The sequence below is a fragment of the Neoarius graeffei genome, chromosome 11 (assembly GCF_027579695.1).
Source record: "Neoarius graeffei isolate fNeoGra1 chromosome 11, fNeoGra1.pri, whole genome shotgun sequence".
Lineage (NCBI taxonomy): Eukaryota > Metazoa > Chordata > Actinopteri > Siluriformes > Ariidae > Neoarius > Neoarius graeffei.
In genome coordinates, this window is record NC_083579.1 from 34,508,266 (window position 1) to 34,531,026 (window position 22,761).

At 42.2% G+C, this 22,761-nt stretch overlaps 1 protein-coding gene across 7 annotated transcripts in view; it reads left to right on the forward strand.

Annotated features, from left to right (window-relative positions):
• tiam2a (TIAM Rac1 associated GEF 2a) overlaps positions 1-22,761 on the forward strand; it is a 232,283-nt gene that overhangs the window by 124,938 nt on the left and 84,584 nt on the right. For all 7 annotated transcript variants that reach the window (XM_060933762.1, XM_060933755.1, XM_060933760.1 and 4 more), the window contains 5 exons: positions 1,596-1,700; positions 2,125-2,203; positions 2,315-2,404; positions 4,472-4,690; positions 16,535-16,626. In XM_060933762.1, the coding sequence (XP_060789745.1) occupies positions 1,596-1,700; positions 2,125-2,203; positions 2,315-2,404; positions 4,472-4,690; positions 16,535-16,626 (585 nt within the window). The remainder of the gene's footprint in view (positions 1-1,595; positions 1,701-2,124; positions 2,204-2,314; positions 2,405-4,471; positions 4,691-16,534; positions 16,627-22,761) is intronic.

Here is a 22,761-nt window from a genome sequence, read left to right on the forward strand (position 1 = left end):
ATTATGTTTTCAAGGGATCTCATGTCTGTTTCAGGGGATCTCGGATCCCCCGAGTACCCCCGTAGTTCGAACGGTGAGCAAGCCCATTCACTTTTTTATGCTGATAAGAGAATTACAATGGTTTTTCATGTGACAAAAATGTACGATTAAATTGCGATTAATCGCGAGTTAACTATGACAGTTGCGACATTAATCGTGATTAAATATTTTAATCGCTTGACAGCACTAATATATATATATATGAGTGATTCCACGCTTATGGGTACTGAAATGGGGACATGAACTTATTCACCTAAAACCATTTCTTTTTTTACCATCAGGTCACAAAACATGTAATCTTTAATGAATGATATGTTAAAAGATAACTTTAATTTTCTGAGATGTAATAAAAACATATTTATATGCCAAAGTCAAGCCTATGAGTTCCAAAATGATGTCTGTTCCATTACTTCTGTTACGATTGTCCATCTCGCGTCTGTTACAAATTAATTACAATCTAGCTATATACCATGTTAATCTTATTGAAAGAATGTGTATGTTTATTCTACTACACATGTTTATTAATTATATTTGCTAAAACATCACCTTCCTATGTTTCAAAAAGTAATTCTACATTGTTAAAATTGAGAATATATATGTCCACAACACTTCTGTTACGTTCTGACTTTGGCATATAAATATGTTTTTATTACATCTCAGAAAATTAAAGTTATCTTTTAACATATCATTCATTAAAGATTACATGTTTTGTGACCTGATGGTAAAAAAAAAGAAATGGTTTTAGGTGAATTTTTAAAAATAAGTTCATGTCCCCATTTCAGTACCCATAAGCGTGGAATCACTCATATATATTAGTTACTGACTGACTTACTCATTTAGGAAATGTGCTCATTAATGAACATTTCTTCCCATCGTTTTCAGCAACAAAATAAACACTGAAAGCTAGCTAGCTGCCACATTTACCTAACATTAATGATGTCGATGATAATATCCCAGGTTCAACATTGTCTTCCTCATTTAATTTGCATATGAGCTGTGATTGGCTGAAGCCTGTTTTGGGACATCACAATCTATTTACTTCAGTTTTATGATGAGAAATACAAAAGTAGGTAACCTATGAGTACATGTGGCTACTGCTTATAAATAAAATTGTTTTCTGATACCATGTCCATACAGTTAATAACGTCGCGAGCCGGAGTGTGAGCGAGTGCACGAGCGAGCACGAGCGCTCTGATTAACTGAGAGAAAAACCCCAATTGGCACGAGGTAGTCAGTCAGCATTTCAAATTAAAAGTCCTTCAATACATTTTTACATTCTTACATTCATTCGTACAACACGATGATAACGCGAGATCAACTGTACATATCGCGAGATCACGATTCACCGTTCTGGTGATTGTAATGCTTATGCGTATGTGCAGTGCGCGATTGTTACACTCATTTCTACATTCTTACAACACGATGACATCCTGGCTACAGACTCTATATGAGGCAGTAGCTACAAAAATGATGAGAAAGTTGTTGGGTTAAATAAAAAAAAAATGTTAGTATTGCACATATGCACAGCACGTTTATGAGCATTTTGTCTTTCTAAGGTGCGGAACCTGGACCCCAGTATACACTGCCTGCGTCTGCGCAGATGCGTCAATGATCGAATGGAGGTCTGGACTCCAGCACCACACGAGATCCTTCAGGACTTGGTACCAGAACTCAGTACTCTCTCGATTCGATTCATTACCCTCAGTAATGCAGATTGGTGTAACTCTGGTGATGAGGAAGTTGCTTGTCTTTGCTGTAGCTTTGGAGATGTGAAGGTTTCAGCTGCTTTGTCCTGTTTGTTTTTCTTGTTCACCCCTCCAACTTGAGAGAAGCATTTGGAAGTGGTGCTGTTACCAAAACATGCAGACAAAAGCACTTTCTAAAAGCAGCTGCATTCTACCCACTTCTTGTAGTGTGTAAAAATGTGAGGACAAAAAAAAGTGTGAAAGCAGCCTTAATGCTGAGTGTTGCAGCATTTAAGTGTCATATTTAAGCTAAATGAGCAGTGCTGAATGCGACTCCCTCCCTCCCTCCCTCTCTCTCTCTCTCTCTCTCTCTCTCTCTCCCTCTCTCTCTCTCTTTCAGTTGTATGATGAGTTGGAGGTCAGCGCTCTCTGTGTGTACACTCTCCACATGACCAAGCCCACATGCACAGGGGATTTTGGTAAGACACACACACACACACACACACACACACACACACCATGTACAAGTGTCAGGGGGGTCTCCTGAGTACTCGGCTCAGTTTCTTGACTCTCGCTCTTCTGTCCCTCAGGGTTTGCTGTTGCAGGACATGTGGACAGTCTCAGCCACAGCCGCATCTTTGTCACTGAAGTTCTCTCAGACGGAATCGCCTTCAGTGCTGGTAACTAACTCCACATCCTTCACCTTTTATCATTTCTGCATTTATAAAAGCTCGACTCGACCGTTTGTATTCGTGATAAAGGATCTGACGCATCCATCGCCAGTTTATCGCATCCACTCTTTCCACAGAACCCTATTCATTCTTCATCAACGTTCCCGATCACTTTCATTAATCAGGAACGTTCTGAGACCCGTCGATTTAACAGAAGAGTTCTGGAACCCCTTCACTTCTTCAGAAGTGTTCCATAGCCCGTTTCCACTGACACGGTGCCGGTGCCTAATCTAGAACCGGTTCAACCAAAGCGGCCCGTCCAAGTAAAGCGGGTTCTAGAACCCACTGAATTCATGTTTCTGAACCATTATAATTCCTCAAATGCCTTCCCGAGCCATTTTAATTTCTCAGAAGCGTTCCAGAACGCCTTCCTACACCAGAAGAGTTCCGGAACCTTTGCCTACACTAGAAGAGTGACAGAATGCCTTTCTACAAGAAGAGTTACGGAACCTTTGCCTACACCAGAAGAGTTACGGAACCCTTGCCGACACCAGAAGGGTTCCAAAACGCTTGCAGACACCAGAAGGGTTCTGGAACGCTTGCCTACGCCAGAAGAGTTACGAAACCCTTGCCTACACCAGAAGAGTTACAGAACCCTTGCTGACACCAGAAGAGTTCTGGAATGCTTGCCTACGCCAGGAGAGTTACGAAACCCTTGCCTACACCAGAAGAGTTCTGGAATGCTTGCCTACGCCAGAAGAGTTACGAAACCCTTGCCTACACCAGAAGAGTTACGGAACTTTTGCCTAATCCAGAAGATTTAAGGAAACCTTGCCTACACCAGAAGGGTTCTGGAATGCTTGCCTACACCAGAAGAGTTACAGAACCCTTGCTGACACCAGAAGAGTTCTGGAATGCTTGCCGGCACCAGAAGGGTTCCGGAACCCTTGGCAACACCAGAAGAGTTCTGGAACGCTTACCTACACCAGATGAGTTATGGAACCCTTGCTGACACCAGAAGATTTAAGGAAACCTTGCCTACACCAGAAGGGTTCCGGAACGCTTGCCTACACCAGAAGGGTTCTGGAATGCTTGCCTACACTGCAAGTCTTCCGGAACCCTTTTAATTCCACTAAGGCTACATCCACACGGCAACGAGATTTTATTAAAAAAAATATCGCGTCCACATGGGCAACGGATCAGTAAAATATCAGGTCCATATGGCAATGCAATGCTTGCTGAAAACAATGCAATACACATGCCACACCTCTACGTGCGCTGTAAGACGGTCCCATCGGAGACACCAGAACAATAGAAGAAGTAGGACGCATGCGCATAAACCCCTTCTTCTACCCAGCGTGAAGCACTCACAAGAACAAGCACACAACAACAAGAAGATGGCTGCGACTACGCGAGGAAATCGTGCCTTCTGTGTGTACAAATTAGTTTTATTAGTGTGCATAGTTTTATATAACTTAATTTTCTTATTGTGTGTGAACATTTTGAAAAGCATTTTTATATAATTTATATAACTTTTTATATTGTGTGTGAACATTTTGAAAAGCAGTCTTATCCAATAAAAATAAAGAAATTCAAGAAATGGTTCAGTTACTTGTTTATTTAAAAGAAAAGCTGTATACAAAAGTGAATGCAATGCAGTGGTTCATACAAAACAGCGAGAGTGCTGCTTGTTCTAGTCATGTGGTTATGACGTCATCGTAAACAAATCCGTTCTACTCATCCAGACGACTTCGCAACGGCGCCGTTGCCAGATTTTTCCACTCTGGAACCCGTTCTCGTTTTGGGGCACCCAAAACGCTGGTGCCGTGTGGACGCCAGGCCGAAACGATAAAAAATTTTATCAGATTCACCTGAATCCGTTGCCGTGTGGACAGCCTCTAATGCACAAAAATTTCACGGGAAAAAGTCTTTTCTTTCAGATGATCAGTGATGACATTTTTCATCTTGTCATTATTCCTTGAGAAAAATGTCATTATGCAGTTTTGAGTTGAAGAGTTTATAGTTTTTATCACTGAAGAACATTTTCACACCCTGCTTTTCGCATGTGCTCGTCAGGTCTGAGGCCGGGTGATGAGATCCTGGTTCTGAACGGCTGTGAGGTCTCATCTCTGGACCTGGCTGTCATTCAGACACTGTTCAGTGAGAACACGCTGCAGCTGACCATCAGACGAAAACCCACTGGCCTGACACACACACCCCTAACACACACGCACAGCAGCCAGCAGTCAGCGAGGGACTCCCTGTACCGCCATCACAGAGCCAAGTCTGCTACAGGTACACACACACACACACACACACACACCCAACAGACCGAAGCAGATGCCCGTGTCCAACACTTGGCCATATTAGTGAACCTGGTCTCTGTTTGTCCAGTGAGCTCCAAATCTGAAAGTAAAAACTGCTCAGGTGATTTTTTTTTGTAGTGTCCTGTGGGATCGCAGTTCAGATACACACCTGTAGTGTCAACCAGACACCCTGTCAGCGTTTCTTATAAATAAATCTTATTAAAAAAAAGATAAATGTTGACAAAAAATGCTACTATGTTTGTTGTTGTTGTGAACGAGCGAATCGCCAGAGGTCCATAACTGGGGTCCGTATCATAGGATACGGACCCGCTCGCTAGCCAATCAGAGCGCAGGATTTGATGGAAACCTTTTTAAAAAAAAAAAAATTATTTATGTACGTGCTCCTACGGCCGGTCTACGTGCAAAAAACGCAAGAAACGCACGGAGGGCGCGCGTGTGACGTGCTGATTTTCGAGCCGTAGACTGGCCACAGAGGTTCTTTGTCATGTCAAACAAACTCTACGGGCACTTATGTTTTTTTCAGGTTGCAAGACAAACTTACGGCCAACGTGCGTCTTTCTTCACGAACAAAAAAACCGCAGCGATTTGGGAAACGCCAAAAATCGCACGGCCAAAAAATCGTACGTCCGGTTGTGACCTAGGCTTAAAAAAAGAAAATAATTTATTTTTTTCGTGGTCCGATTTCCATCAAATCCTGCGCTCTGATTGGCTGGCGAGCGGGTCCGTATCCTATGATACGGAGCCCAGTTACGGACCTCTGGCGATTCGCTCGTTCACAACAACAACAAACATAGTAGCATTTTTTGTCAACATTTATCTTTTTTTAATAAGATTTATTTGTAAGATTATCAAAAATCTTATAAATGTTTGCCAGCATTTCTCAGGAGAATAGCGTTAATTTTACAGCATGGATAGCGATAACGACAGTGTTCACAGCGAAAGCGAGTTTTACTACCCTGAGGAAGAAGAAATAAAAGAAAACATTTCAGGAGAAAGCTAAAACCTGTAACTGTTCCTAACGCCGAGCAAAAACATGGCTGAATCCTGAACGACTCAGTTTTGTATAAATAGGGGACTACATAGGCGGCAAAATGTAGTTGTTTTCCTGCCATGGAAGTGCACTTGTATACCGAGGAGGAAGCCATTTGCATTACAGCCGTGAATGAGGATTCAAAATGGCGGCTCGGCTCGGTTTTCCCTTTCGGGCGCTCTCGTTTTCTGTTAGAATTTGATAAAGAAAAAAATAAATATATTATTTACCAGCTTAAGGTCGGTCCGTATGGTGAAATACCGTCACCTCGGCCCAGAGGGCCTCGCTCAGTACTTTCAAGACCTCGGTCATGGTATTTCACGATACGGACCTCCCAGCTGGTCAATAACATATGTGTCTTGGTATTCAGTGACAGCGGTCTGTGTCTCGCTCATGGTTTTGATAATTGTGTAATTAATCCTGTCCCTTTTCCTGTTTTTTTTTTAAATGTAGTGGTGCATTTTTAACATTCTGTATTAAAATCAGACACGAGATCATTTACCATGGATCATGATCGAGTCCTCAACGTAGCAGCTACAGTACCTTTTTTGACTGCTTGCTATTTATATGTTAGTTAGATTCTGACGCATGTCACACCTCACCACACTTCCTCTGCAAGCCCTTGAGCATTTGCCTTCTGCTTCCTCGAACTGGAATAGTCTCTCCTCGTACGTCGGCCTGTATGAGCGTGTGTAGATGGGATGGTGTGAAACAGAGCGCTGCTGTGTGCTGTAAGTACGTGTTCAATGCACCAAATGATGTAGCAATAGCACTGGAAAAGAGTACGGGCTGAGTTTGTTCAGTGTTTAAAGGAAAATGCTGTAGTGTGTGTGAGAGAGATTAATACAGATAAGAATTTTGAAACTTTTTTTGCAGTGACGAAGAAAGCAAACAAACACAAGACATGTTAACTCTATCTATAACTTGTAATTTTTTGGATGTTTTAAAAATTTCTAAATCAAAATGAAGCTCTAGATTGGTGTAATTCATCGTTTTGATGTTGAGTTGTTGTGATTTGAAGTCCCCAAGTGTTTTTTTTTTTTTTTTACTCTTATACCACAGCAATTTGCCAACGATTATAATTTTTAACTCATTTAATATTGTGGAACATCAAATATGTTAGTTCTTGTTCTCACTTATGTTATAGCAGCTATAAACAGTCATTCCCTCACAAGTCTGCCTTTCTCTTTCTCGTTCTCTCTCAAGAAAAAAAAAATAGAGTTTTAGTTTTTGGTTCCTGAAACAGCGCTAATATTCTGTGCATAGTGTGAAAGTCTTCCTGAGTAAAGTTTATCACACTCTGCATCACACCCACAACCACGAGCATGTCTGAGACGCGGGTTTAAAGTGAAATTTCGTCAGTGTTCTCATCATCCGATAAGAAAAAGGGCTGCTGTTGAGTCGTATTGCATCAGGTGTATAAAAGCGCTGCTGCGTTTCAGCATTCAGAGGACTGACTTATTTATTTCATTTCATTTATACGTGGTACATGGTAACCTTTAGCAAATGTACTCCGTGGTGTGTGAGGTGAAAGGTATGGCAGTGTTTTCCTTTCGTAGTCTCAGTGGAAAAAGGTTTCTTAAGGCAGTGAGAATTTTTTTTTTTAAACTCAGCACACGGTTTTATTTATTCTGTGCAAAATGGTTGTTTTAGGGCGGCACGGTGGTGTAGTGGTTAGCGCTGTCGCCTCACAGCAAGAAGGTCCGGGTTCGAGCCCCGTGGCCGGCGAGGGCCTTTCTGTGCGGAGTTTGCATGTTCTCCCCGTGTCCGCGTGGGTTTCCTCCGGGTGCTCCGGTTTCCCCCACAGTCCAAAGACATGCAGGTTAGGTTAACTGGTGACTCTAAATTGAGCGTAGGTGTGAATGTGAGTGTGAATGGTTGTCTGTGTCTATGTGTCAGCCCTGTGATGACCTGGCGACTTGTCCAGGGTGTACCCCGCCTTTCGCCCATAGTCAGCTGGGATAGGCTCCAGCTTGCCTGCGACCCTGTAGAACAGGATAAAGCAGCTACAGATAATGAGATGAGATAATAGAAATTGCATAACAGTACCTAATATAATAACAGAAAATGTGTGTTGATATTTTAGAAGCCAAACTCACTTATGTGGTCGTGCAACAGCACAATAATTTTTTTCTTGCATAAAATATATCCATCCATTATCCATAAGCGCTTATCCTGTACACCTACGGTCAATTTAGAGTCACCAGTTAACCTAACCTGCATGTCTTTGGACTGTGGGGGAAACCGGAGCACTCGGAGGAAACCCACGCGGACAACATGCAAACTCCACACAGAAAGGCCCTCACCGGCCACGGGGCTCGAACTCAGAACCTTGTTGCTGTGAGACGACAGCGCTAACCACTACACCACCATGCCGCCTGCATAAAAGACATTTAAAAAATATAAAAAAGCAGAAATTTCGCATGGAACGTCCTAACACATTTGGATCAGGTTACAGACACAAATTTCCACATGATACTATTACGTAAAAAAAGAAGACAGGATTAATCAGATAATTAATCAGTGAATTAACGAGAGTCCAGCTTCCAGAAACCTTCATTAAACGAGTTTAAATAGATTTTTATGCACGTTAGACGTTTGACCTTAATGCTGCTTCAGCTGATTTTCCTATTTTTACCTTCACTCTCATTCCGTAGATTCACCACCTCGAGCAGGTCTTCCTCATTACGAGTTGTGACTTGGAGGCTGTGGTTGCGTGTTCAGGCCTGTAGAGGTGCTGTTTCTCCTCAGTACAGACACTGAGGACAATGATGACGATGATGATGGAAATCACTCAGTGAGACGCCGTTAATGAACTCTCACCTGCTGAGGTCTTTTATTGTACACTGCGGCATTTTCCACGCTCCGTAGGGAAAAGTTTATATCAAGTTGCAGTGGTGAGTGAGAGTGAGAGAGAGAGAGAGAGAGAGAAAGAGCGAGAGATGGGCCTTTTAAACACAGATTTTTAATCCTGCCTTCATGTGCTCTTTGGATGGATGTAACTGCATTAAAGTTTGCTGCTAGCTTATATATTATTTATATTTTAACATTTACTCTGTTATAATGTAGAATGCTGTTAGAACCTCAGGGAACAAAAATGACTTCCATCTCATCTCATTATCTGTAGCCGCTTTATCCTGTTCTACAGGGTTGCAGGCAAGCTGGAGCCTATCCCAGCTGACTACGGGTGAGAGGCGGGGTACACCCTGGACAAGTCGCCAGGTCATCACAGGGCTGACACATAGACACAGACAACCATTCACACTCACATTCACACCTACGGTCAATTTAGAGTCACCAGTTAACCTAACCTGCATGTCTTTGGACTGTGGGGGAAACCGGAGCACCCGGAGGAAACCCACGCGGACACGGGGAGAACATGCAAACTCCACACAGAAAGGCCCTCGCCGGCCACGGGGCTCGAACCCGGACCTTCTTGCTGTGAGGCGACAGCGCTAACCACTACACCACCGTGCCGCCCAACTTGTTATATTGTTATTAAAATGTGATTTATGTTGGCAAGACAAAAACATTGCTCAAACAGTATGATAATAATAAATAAATGAAGCATCGTCGTACATGGTGTGTTGACTTGATAATGTATATTAGCATATCTTAAAAACAAAATCCATAGCGATCTGGTAAAATTCTTAATCTGTCAGGCTCTTGGGCTGGGTCCGTCCCTGTCACATACCATCAGTAGAGAAAAACAAAACGGCGGCGCGTTTTGCTGAACCAACCGAGGACGAAATAAAAACTTTACTCGAAAACAAACCCCCAAAAAATAGAAAAAAAACCCCCCAACAAAATATGGAGTAAAAGTATTTGATGGTAAGAACGTATCTCTCTTATTTTTCAAGAATTATCATCATTGCATTTTTCACAAATTGCTACTCTCATTTTGCCAGTTTGTTTACATTCTAATCGGAAATGATTTTGTCAGACGTTTTGTATAAAGTTTTTATTCATAGAATTTGCAAAAAAAATAAAATAAAAATGCTTTGTTTCTCACTGAGTCGGCTATAAGCCATGTACGACGAGACCGAATGGAATAACGGTTTTATTCTATCCACATTCACTGGAATGTGGATAGAATAAAACCGTTATTCCATTCGGTCTCGTCGTACATGGCTTATAGCCGACTCAGTGCCGTGCGTCTCATTGGCTATCAGCTCATGTACGACTCGATTTCATGGAGTAACTGTTAAATATCCAGTTCTAGATAATGAGGCCAGAATGTGAAAACATGAGCAGTCATTTTCATAAATGTCATTCGTTTGGAATAGACATGTAATAATATATCACGCGATGATAAATCACCATACATATATGTTATTGACCAGCTGGGAGGTCCATATTGTGAAATACCGTGACCAAGGTCTTGAAAGTACTGAGCGAGGCCCTCTGGGTCAGTATTCAAGGCCGAGGTGACGGTATTTCACCATATGGCCCGGACCTTAAGCTGGCAAATAATATATTTAATTTTTTCTTTACCAAATTCTAACAGAAAACAAGAGCGCCCGAAAGGGAAAACCGAGCCGAGCCGCCATTTTGAATCCTCATTCACGGCTGTAATGCAAATGGCTTCCTCCTCGGTATACAAGTGCACTTCCATGGCAGGAAAAAAACTACATTTTGCCGCCTATGTAGTCCCCTATTTATACAAATAGGAGTCATTCAGGATTCAGCCATGTTTTTGCTCGGCGTTAGCAACAGTTACAGGTTTTAGCTTTCTCCTGAAATGTTTTCTTTTATTTCTTCTTCCTCAGGGTAGTAAAACTCACTTTCGCTGTGAACACTCGTTATCGCTGTCCATGCTGTAAAATTAATGCGATTCTCCTGAGAAATGCTGGCAAAAATTTATAAGATTTTTGATAATCTTATAAATAAATCTTATTAAAAAAAAAAGATAAATGCTGACAAAAATTACTACTATGTTTGTTGTTGTTGTGAACGAGCGAGTCGCCAGAGGTCCGTAACTGGGGTCCGTACCGTAGGATATGGACCCGCCTGTCAGCCAATCAGAGCGCAGGATTTGGTGGAAACCGGACCGCAAAAAAAAACAAAACATTTATGCCAGTTTGAATCGAAATAAAACAATGAATGCTTAATTTTTCCAAGGCGGAAGGAACCCAACTCTAATGCCATGAAAACACACAAAAGCAGACCTAAAATGGGACAGAGCTGCTGTGTGATTGACTGTATAAATAGATTTAACAAGAAATCAGAGCTTTCTTTTTACAGACCGCTAAAGAAAAGTGAAACAAATGAAGGTAGTAGAAATGTTCATAGGTTTATTAACAAAAGTCCTGTTTGTTTTTAATTTTTTCATTTTTCATAAAAGGAATATTTTAGTTAAGAGGCTATTATATTTTACTCCAACCTTTACAAATGTGGTGAAATAGTTATTGTTGGTTATAAAGAAAACAAAAGTTTTTATTATACCCCCGCTCTGTCCGTCTGTCCATATCTCCGTCTGTCCGGAACACCTTTTTTTCTCAGCAACCACAAATCATAGCCACTTGGTACTGAACTGCAGCTTGGGGTTCTATACCGTGTGTACTGTTTTCAGGTCTGTCGCGCATCGACTTCCTGTTTACCGACTAAATGTATTTACAAAACACACAGTGTGGATTTACAACATTTTCATAACATTTTTCTCAGCAGCTACAAATCACAACTACTTGATATTTGGTACCGAGCTTCAGCTTGGGGTTCTAGACCGTTTTCAGGTCTGTCCCATGTCGACTTCCTGTTTACCGACTGAATGTATTTACGAAACATAGCATGGAGTTTGAGGCTATTTCAAGAAGCAAAATGCTATTTCAAAATGGCAGTTTACCAGGATGCTGTTTGAAACACCCGGGGAGAGACGCTGCTCTTTACTTACTTGTTTCAGAGTTAATTATTTGTTGAAGTCGACATTCATTATAAGTGTCCAAATCCCTTGATTGCTTGCGTTCTGATATAAGCGAGAGCGGGGGGGATGCGTAAGTGAGCAGTAGCTCACAGTTGATCTTGTTTTTTATGCCTCTGCCACCATAAGGTGCAGGAGGCATTATATTTTCGGGTTGTCCGTCCGTCCGTGCATCCGTCCATGCGTGCGTCCGTCCCGGAACCTTGTGAACGTGATATCTCAAAGGCTGATCAAAGGAATTTCACCAAACTTTCACCATTTGTGCGCTTTGGGACAAACATGAACTGATTAGATTTTGAGATCAAAAGGTCTAAGGTCAAGGTCACTGTGAGGTCAAATGTCTGTCCGAGAACCTTGTGAACACAATATCTCCAAGGCAAATACACTTGTGTTCAAAATAATAGCAGTCCAACACGACTAACCAGATCAATCACTGTTTTTGGTGGAAATTATATTACTACATGGCAAATAATTTACCAGTAGGTGTAGTAGAGTCATAGAAAACCAACAGACCCAACGTTCATGATATGCATGCTCCCGAGTCTGTGTAATCGAATAATTAAGTGAAAGGGACGTGTTCAAAATAATAGCAGCGTGGAGTTTAATTAGTGAGGTCATTCATTCTGTGAAAAAACAGATGTCAGTCAGGTGGCCCTAATTTAAGGATGAAGCCAGCACATGTTGTACATCCATTTCTCTCTGAAAACCTGAGAAACACGGGTCGTTCCAGACATTGTTCAGAAGAACAGCGCGCTTTGGTTAAAACGTTGATTGGAGAGGTAAAACGTATACTGTAAAGAAGTGCAGAAAATGATGGGCTGCTCGGCTAAAATGATCTCCAGTGCTTTAAAATGGACAGCAAAGCCAGAGAGACGTGGAAGAAAACAGAAGACTACCATTCGAATGGATGGAAGAATAGCCAGAATGGCAAAGACTCAGCCAATGATCAGCTCCAGGGTGATCAAAGACGGTCTGAAGTTACCTGTGAGTACTGTGACAATTAGAAGATGCCTGTGTGAAGCTAATCTAGCGGCGAGAAGCTCCCGCAAAGTTCCACTGTTAAAAAAAAGACCTGCTGAAGAGGATACAATTTGCCAAAGAACACATCGACTGGCCTAAAGAGAAATGGAAAAACATTTTGTGGACTGATGAAAGTAAAATTGTTCTTTTTGGGTCCAAGAGCCGCAGACAGTTTTTCAGACGACCCCCAAACACTGAATTCAAGCCACAGTACACTCTGAAGACAGTGAAGCATGGTGGTGCAAGCATCATGATATGGGGATGTTTCTCTTACTGTGGTGTTGGGCCCATTTATCGCACCAGGGATCATGGATCAGTTTGCATATATCAAAATACTTGAGGTGGTCATTAGGGCTGTGCGATGTCCCCTTAATTGGCATCGACGATGTTTACAGTGCAAACATCGTGATGGACGATGATATCGTGGGCGGGGGGGGGGGGGGATTTTAATACTACATTATTAAATATATTATTATTATTATTATTATTATTATTATTAAAAGTATTAGATACTCATCCGAGGCTTTGGCACGTAAAGGAAAAAAAAGCGCTAGGTGATGTGGAATATTTGGCCTTGATAACGGATATGTGGTCCAGCTGCAACATGATGCCCTATATGTCAGCTACCGTACATTATGTGGACCGAGAGTGGGCAATGCAGTCCAAATGCCTGCAGACGAGTTTCATGCCAGAGACACATTCAGCGGACCATTTAGAAGACGCATTGCGCGAGACACTTGCCGAATGGAAAATAGAGGAGAAAAAGATCGCCTGCAACAACGGGGCGAATATTGTCACAGCCATCAGGCAATTGAAATGGCCGTGGTTAAGTTGTTTTGGGCACAATTTGAACCTGGCCATAACCAACTCGCTTGCGCAACAGAGGGCCAGTACAGACCGAGCGTTTGGAGTTTGCCGAGCAGTCAACACTGCGTTTGCGCACAGCTGGCTTCGGAGAAATGAGCTGCGCAAAGCGCAGGTGGAAATGAACCTCCCCGAGCACTCACTGATCACGCTAAGATATTAATCTGCTCTAACAATGAAAGACTAGTATTCAAACTATGAGAAGAAACTACACTTAAGCTATTACTCATTGTTTATTTACACCATATCAATTGAAGATGCGTTTTGGCCTTTAGTGCGCACTTGAACGCGCTAATTTTTCCAATTTATTAGTGTTTGAATTATTGCACCAGCTTTTAAAATCATGATTTAATATTGTTTTTTTTTAACTGTCTTTACATTTATCAGAATCACCTTCATTCTTCCATTTGGTTTGACATTATGGCTTAGAGTGGACCATTTTGAGTCTGAAAGTATAGGCCTATTTACCAGATTAAAGTTATTTGACTTCTGCCGAAGTCTGCGCTTCACTGCCGTTTGATAAGGTGCAATATTTCCCGACTGTTAATAGTGGCTATTTGTTTGAACAACATGACAAATTTTACATTAAAAGTATAGTGTAGGCTAAAAAATGAAGTCGAAATTTATTATTAGTAGCATACTGTATTTGTGTAACCACGTTATGTTCACTAGCACGTCCCTGCACCATAGCCTACGTGAACAAGCGGTAATAGGATATTACTTTATAATGATTTATATAATTATGTATTTATAATTATATGTTATATAATATATTTATATATTAAACAAAACTAACTAACTAAACTAACAAAAAACTAACTTTTTAGGTTAAATAGGCCCAGATGATACCGTATATGCATGTTTATGACAGGAGGGGGCGTGGTATCACGATGGTGGCTCTCCATCGTGATGGATGACCACCATCGTCGATGGACGATGGCATCGTCTATCGGCACAGCCCTAGTGGTCATGTTGCCTTATGCTGAAGAGGAAATGCCCTTGAAATGGGTGTTTCAACAAGACAACGACCCCAAACACACCAGTAAGCGAGCAGCATCAGGGTTCAAGACCAACAAAATGAAGTTATGGAGTGGCCAGCCCAATCCCCGGACCTTAATCCGATAGAAAACTTGTGGGGTGACGTCAAAAATGCTGCTTCTGAGGCAAAACCAAGAAATGCAGAGGAACTGTGGAATGTTGTCAAATCATCCTGGGCTGGAATACCTGTTCACAGGTGCCAGAAGTTCTCAGAAACCGTGGTTATACAACTAAATATTAGTTTAGTGATTCACAGGAATACTAAATCCTTAAGATTTTTTCAGTTTATACAGTAAATATTTGGAGTTTGTAATGAAAAATGCAGACACTGCTATTTTTTTGAACAGCCCAATGTTCATTTTTCTTCATTTTCTGTAAAGTAATTAAAATATTCATACATTTTTCTTCATGTTTTGATGTAGAATATAATGTGCAGTGTTCCCAATGCATGGAAATAAAAACTATTATAAGGATTTTGAGCTTTACTCACGTTTTTAAACACGCTGCTATTATTTTGAACACAACTGTACAAGTAATTTCACCAGGTCAAGATTACTGTGAGGTCAAATGTCCATCCCCAAATCACAACTTAATAAGGCGTGTAGTCTACCGGGTGGAGGCATCCCCATCCCCGTTGGCGTCGAGTTCTATCTAGTTTTTTTTTTTTTTAATTTAACAAAAGGAATATTTAAGTACCTGGCGACTTGTCCAGGGTGTACCCCGCCTTTCGCCCATAGTCAGCTGGGATAGGCTCCAGCTTGCCTGCGACCCTGTAGAAGGATAAAGGGGCTAGAGATAATGAGATGAGATGAGATGAATATTTAAGTTGATAAAGAACAGGAAAAGAAATGTTACCTTTTTTTGTTAATAAAGTTCTCTTTGTGGGCGGCACGGTGGTATAGTGGTTAGCGCTGTCGCCTCACAGCAAGAAGGTCCGAGTTCGAGCCCCGTGGCCGGCGAGGGCCTTTCTGTGTGGAGTGTGCATGTTCTCCCCGTGTCCGCGTGGGTTTCCTCCGGGTGCTCCGGTTTCCCCCACAGTCCAAAGACATGCAGGTTAGGTTAACTGGTGACTCTAAATTGAGCGTAGGTGTGAATGTGAGTGTGAATGGTTGTCTGTGTCTATGTGTCAGCCCTGTGATGACCTGGCGACTTGTCCAGGGTGTACCCCGCCTTTCGCCTGTAGTCAGCTGGGATAGGCTCCAGCTTGCCTGCGACCCTGTAGAACAGGATAAAGCGGCTAGAGATAATGAGATGAGATGAGATGAGAAGTTCTCTTTGTTTATTTATTTATTTTCTTCAAAAAATATCGTACGATATTCGAATCATGGACCCAGTATTGTGAATCAGATTGACTCATGAATTGGGTGACTTGTTACCTGCTGAATTAGGAATCAAAGACTGTGTGTCATGCTGTTATAGTGAAATAATCAATCACAGGTTTGTATGAGGAAGAGTCTCTTTTAAAAGCATGCGCCCTCCGTTTTATTCCTCTTATACCACAGCGATTTGCCAATAATTACATTTTGTTTATTTCTGTATAGTTGCATTTCATGTTAAAGCTATAAACGGTTGTTTCCTCACCAGCCTCTTTTTCTCCCTGTCCCTGTGAACGAGCTGTTACTATAGAAACGATATTAATATAACCTGTGATTTGCAGCTGCACTGCTGACCAATCAGAATGCAGAATTCAGTAGCGCTGTGGTTGAATTGTTATTAAACTGTGTGATGAAGGTTGCAATTGTTGCTCCTGAGGTTGTAATGTCTCCACAATGCCTTCATAATGTCTTTAGCGATGGAATGTCTGAGCAAGACCTTGAACTCATAATGCACACTTGCCTTGTTAACGTCTCGAACACGAAGCCCCGCATCATCACATCAGTCCAGCTGTTAACGTGCAAGTAAGAAAGCAGGCATCGTCATCGACCTGTTTCTTTTCTCTGCAGACTTGTCGTGTGTGTCCGAGGCCTCGGGCAAAGCCGATGTAGAGACGAGGCAGCAGCATCGGCAGAGCCTCAGATCCGTGCAGCACAGCAAGGTAAGATTTAGCAGCACTTTACACGACGAGGAAGCCATCACATGTGTAAACAAATAAACAGGGAATGCTGTGATTGTGAGGCTTTGTTGTACGCTATGTGTGCTGCAGCTGTGGTGTGGTCTGACTGGCGTGATTAGTTATCGCTCGCTCATTAATTTCTCGCTTCTCATGGCTCCATGACACTTCTGCTGCCTGCTTATTACCGTCACACACACAGACACACACTCTCGCATGCACACTGACAGGGCCAGTTGTATTGCTCCCACACGCAGAGACGGGGAGCTAACGGGCTGCCAGTGTTTGTTTTCGCACACCGACTCAGTGTCCTCAGGTCCGTCATCTAAAGCAGGCCGACTGCACGCAGCCTGACAGCTGAGACAAATGGAGAGCAGTTTGAGGTGAGAGAGGACTCGATATTTCCGTGTAATAGAATAAGAATGAGTTTTGTCCTGACAGGTCTCTTATTTCATAAAACTGCTTGCTTGCTTTTCTGGTGTGGCTGAAAAACAGCAGCAGTACATCAGGGTCGGACAATTAATACATTTTTTATCCGGCAGCGTGCTGCCCGGTGCCACGGTTCAGTTGCCTGGAAACCGACGAGGCAGCTCATGCTGGTGATGTGCATGAGTACACACTAGGATTAACGAACAGGTTTGAGTATAATCGTACACAAGTCAGCACGTCATAGGCCAGCATCACATCGCACGCCAAAGATAACAGTGGCTATCAAGTCAAGTTTGTTTGTGTAGCGCTTTTAACAATAAACATTGTCGCAAAGCAGCTTTACAGAATTTAAATGACTTAAAACATGAGCTGATTTGATCCCTAATCTATCCCCAATGAGCACGCCTGTGGCGACGGTGGCAAGGAAAAACTCCCTCAGACGACATGAGGAAGAAACCTCGAGAGGAACCAGACTCAAAAGGGAATCCATCCTCATTTGGGCAACAACAGACAACATGATTATAACATTAACAGTTTTAACATGAAGTCAGTTTCGTTGATGTTATAAACTCTTCATTGATGGAAACTTGAGTGCAAAACTGTTCATGACAACCGCAGTCCTAAAGTTAGCAAGTCAACTGTCGTCCTCAGCCATAAAAGCATTACTGTAAGTGTTAAGAGCGTCTTCCAAGTGTGACTTTCAACTGTCCGTATGGAGCCGTCCAACGCAGGAGCGATGTGATGAGACTCCAACCAGACACAGGGCATCAGGATGGATCAGGCAGGTCCGAGGAGCAGAAGAGGTCAGCATCTTGATCCCAGGACTGACATGTAACTCAGAGGGACAGATTGGGGGGGGGAGACACACAGGTTGTCAGGTATGCCCAATGTCACCAGATAAGTAGGAACAGTGCAAGCAGGGACTCCGGCAAAACTAACTAAGACAGATCTCCCTCCAGATCTCCTCCTTTCCTTCATAAACACTATTAACAAAAGGCTTGACTAAACAGATATGTTTTCAGCCGAGACTTAAACGCTGAGACTGTCTGATTCCCGAACATTACTTGGAAGGCTGTTCCATAACTGTGGGGCTTTGTAAGAAAAGGCTCCGCCCCCTGCTGTAGCCTTCACTATAGATAGTTTTCACTGATGTCACGGCATTCCGGGGAACGCCCTCCAGCTGCCATATTGTGGGGCAAACAAAGGACCGTCGCCATTACCGGCTACGTTATCTCGGACGAATTTATGAAGTTATATAGTCAGTTTTCTAAAATAAAGATCAATGTCGGCAAAATCAAGCAAACGGAAGTATATAGATACATTGGACGACATCTCACGACAACGGTATGCAGCCAAACTGGCCTTGATTGGGGGAATTGAGCCCTACGAAGTGGACAAAGATGCATTTTCAAGTGACTATGCAGGGCTGCCATCCATATCGTACCCTGATATTGTGAACTATTTCGTGAATAGTAAAAGTGCCTACACACTTGACGACCTCAAAGCATACAAGTCGCTGGAGTCATACAATTATTTTGTCTGTGGCTGGGTCCGTGAAGTCCACCATATAAAAACAAGTGACAGTCGTGTCCTAATTACAGCCAAGGTATATAAACATTGGAATTTTAGAGCTCTCAACACTGCATATAAATATACAGTGGTGCTTGAAAGTTTGTGAACCCTTTAGAATTTTCTATATTTCTGCATAAATATGACCTAAAACATCATCAGATTTTCACACAAGTCCTAAAAGTAGATAAAGAGAACCCAGTTAAACAAATGAGACAAAAATATTATACTTGGTCATTTATTTATTGAGGAAAATGATCCAATATTACATATCTGTGAGTGGCAAAAGTATGTGAACCTTTGCTTTCAGTATCTGGTGTGACCCCCTTGTGCAGCAATAACTGCAACTAAACATTTCCAGTAACTGTTGATCAGTCGTGCACACCGGCATTGGAGGAATTTTAGCCCATTCCTCCGTACAGAACAGCTTCAGCTCTGGGATGTTGGTGGGTTTCCTCACATGAACTGCTCGCTTCAGGTCCTTCCACAACAGTTCGATTGGATTAAGGTCAGGACTTTGACTTGGCCATTCCAAAAGATTAACTTTATTCTTCTTTAACCATTCTTTGGTAGAACGACTTGTGTGCTTAGGGTCGTTGTCTTGCTGCATGACCCACCTTCTCTTGAGATTCAGTTCATGGACAGATGTCCTGACATTTTCCTTTAGAATTCTCTGGTATAATTCAGAATTCATTGTTCCATCAGTGATGGCAAGCTGTCCTGGCCCAGATGCAGTAAAACAGGCCCAAACCATGATACTACCACCACCATGTTTCACAGATGGGATCAGGTTCTTATGCTGGAATGGAATGTTTTTCTTTCTCCAAACATAACGCTTCTCATTTAAACCATAAAGTTCTATTTTGGTCTCATCCGTCCACAAAACATTTTTCCAATAGCCTTCTGGCTTGTCCACGTGATCTTTAGCAAACTGCAGATGAGCAGTAATGTTCTTTTTGGATAGCAGTGGCTTTCTCCTTGCAACCCTGCCATGCACACCATTGTTGTTCAGTGTTTTCCTGATGGTGGACTCATGAACATTAACATTATCCAATGTGAGCGAGGCCTTCAGTCACTTAGAAGTTACCCTGGGGTCCTTTGTGACCTCACCGACTATTGCACACCTTGCTCTTGGAGTGATCTTTGTTGGTTGACCACTCCTGGGGAGGGTAACAATGGTCTTGAATTTCCTCCATTTGTACACAATCTGTCTGACTGTGGATTGGTGGAGTCCAAACTCTTTAGAGATGGTTTTATAACCTTTTCCAGCCTGATGAGCATCAACAACACTTTTTCTGAGGTCCTCAGAAATCTCCTTTGTTCGTGCCATGATACACTTCCACAAATGTGTTGTGAAGATCAGACTTTGATAGATCCCTGTTCTTTAAATAAAACAGGGTGCCCACTCACACCTGACTGTCGTCCCATTGATTGAAAAACACTTGACTCTAATTTCACCTTCAAATTAACTGCTAATCCTAGAGGTTCACATACTTTTGCCACTCACAGATATGTAATATTGGATCATTTTCCTCAATAAATAAATGACCAAATATAATATTTTTGTCTCATTTGTTTAACTGGGTTCTCTTTATCTACTTTTAGGACTTGTGAAAATCTGATGATGTTTTAGGTCATATTAATGCAAAAATATAGAAAATTCTAAAGGGTTCACAAACTTTCAAGCACCACTGTATGTGTGTGTATAATATCGAGTTGATTTAAGACTATTATGAATACTGTGCAATATCACTTTGCATCGGAAAGCTGCGCACATTTGCGCGAAGCTGCGCAAATGTGCACAGCTTTCCGATTCACTGTTTTTTTTCTCATCCTTATACTTCCTGTTTCATGGACTGTAACGGATTTGCTTATTTAGTAATTTTAATATAGAATTTACTTTGAAATTATAATCAGACACTCCAACGCGCCCCCCCCCAAAAAAATCGGATCTGTGCGATTCAGCCGTGAAAAAGGCGGCATCCGCCAAAAGGCGTGCTGTTTGCATCCCTGCATACAGAATAGACCTAAAATGTTTTTCAAAAATGACCCTTGCGTGAGTGAAGTGACAAGTGTCAAATAGAAACGTGGTAAACGAGCGATATTAAGTGTACATTACAATGTAAACGTACACTCAGCGGTTCCAGTTAGGCATTCTCCAGAGATTGTTTACACGATGTTTTGGTTTCCAAAAACAAACTTAAACACAATTGATTGTTTATTTAAACAACTTACCACTTATAAAATGATCGGAGCAGACTTTGCTGTGTTTGGAAGGCTGATAATCCTTGCGGTTGATTCTCGCAAGCCATAGATTTCTCCTTTGTATGCTGAGTTTCTTTGTTTGCTCGCCTTCGTGCTCCCGTACAGTGGGAATTCCATAAAAGCTCCGCTTGACGTCATCATCTGACCTATTACGACAGCCGTGAATACAACAGGTGTGCACCATTGCTAGCTTTAAATAGCCTGCTTGGGTTCTTTTGAAGACTTTGTACTTGCGCGTTACAATGTGTGCTCAGCAGGGCTTTGAACCGGTTCAAGGAACGAAAACGAAAACCGGGAACTTTTTCTATTTCACATGGAACAGAAACGAAACCAGAAACTTTATTATTTTTTATGTTCCGGAACAGAAACGCTTATTAAAAATAATGGTAACTGGTTAATACCGGTTTTTATTTCGTTCCTCAAAGTTTCCGTAGCCTACAAATAAAAAAGTCATTCTTCTCCTGCGCAAGTTTCTATGACCCGCTGGGGTTCACTTCCTGTGTGACGTTCACTAGACGTTCGCTGACTGAATGAAGAGAGCAGGAGGGTGGACTACTATCACGTCTCCACATCTTAAATAAGAGGTAAATATTGCAGTCTATCGTTATTCAAAAACGTCAATTTCAAACATGATATCAATATATTTGTCCACGTTAATGAGAGGCTCACGAACATTAAATGATGTTAACCTCTGTTAGCCTATCAATGCATAGGGCCTGACTAGCCTTTGGTAACACACTAAACGAATTATCTTTCATTTTTGGCACTTTTTCTGTTTGTGTAGATGGGAAGATGTACTGAGAATCCAAATCGCCAACATCTCATCTCATCTCATTATCTCTAGCCGCTTTATCCTTCTACAGGGTCGCAGGCAAGCTGGAGCCTATCCCAGCTGACTACGGGCGAAAGGCGGGGTACACCCTGGACAAGTCGCCAGGTCATCACAGGGCTGACACATAGACACAGACAACCATTCACACTCACATTCACACCTACGCTCAATTTAGAGTCACCAGTTAACCTAACCTGCATGTCTTTGGACTGTGGGGGAAACCGGAGCACCCGGAGGAAACCCACTCAGACACGGGGAGAACATGCAAACTCCACACAGAAAGGCCCTCGCCGGCCACGGGGCTCGAACCCGGACCTTCTTGCTGTGAGGCGACAGCGCTAACCACTACACCACCGTGCCGCCCAATCGCCAACATTTGAAATAATAATTGTTTTGAATTATTTCCTGTCTTATTTAATGAAGGTTGTAATAGAATTAGCCTACATTTGGCTTAAGCTGGATGAGACAGAGACATAATTTTATAGCCATTTGTTAAACAGCTGACAGGGAACGTAATTAACTGTTCCGGGAACGAAATTTTTTTGTTCTAACCGGTTCAGGAACGTCTATTTAATGGTGGAACCCAGAACCGGAAACGTTAAAATTCCGTTTCTGTTCGGAACGAACCAATAGGAAAAAAATTCTGGTTCAAAGCCCTGGTGCTCAGTGACCTGTACGATAAGCTTGACCCGCAAGATGGCCACCACTAGGGAATCCCCGACTCTGTGACATTATGTGAAAACTATCTATACGAGGTACCAGCAGATAGCCTGCACCTTTTGATCTAAGTAGGCGTGGCGGGTCATAGAGGAGCAGAAGTTCTCTCAGGTACTGTGGTGTGAGCCCATTCAGTGCTTTAAAGGCCAATAGTAGTATTTTATAATCAATACGAAATGTGATTGGGAGCCAGTGCAGTGTGGATAAGATAGGGGTGATGTGGTCATATTTTCTAGTTCTAGTAAGGACTCTTGCTGCTGCATTTTGAACTAACTGGAGCTTGTTTATGCACTTATTGGAACATCCAG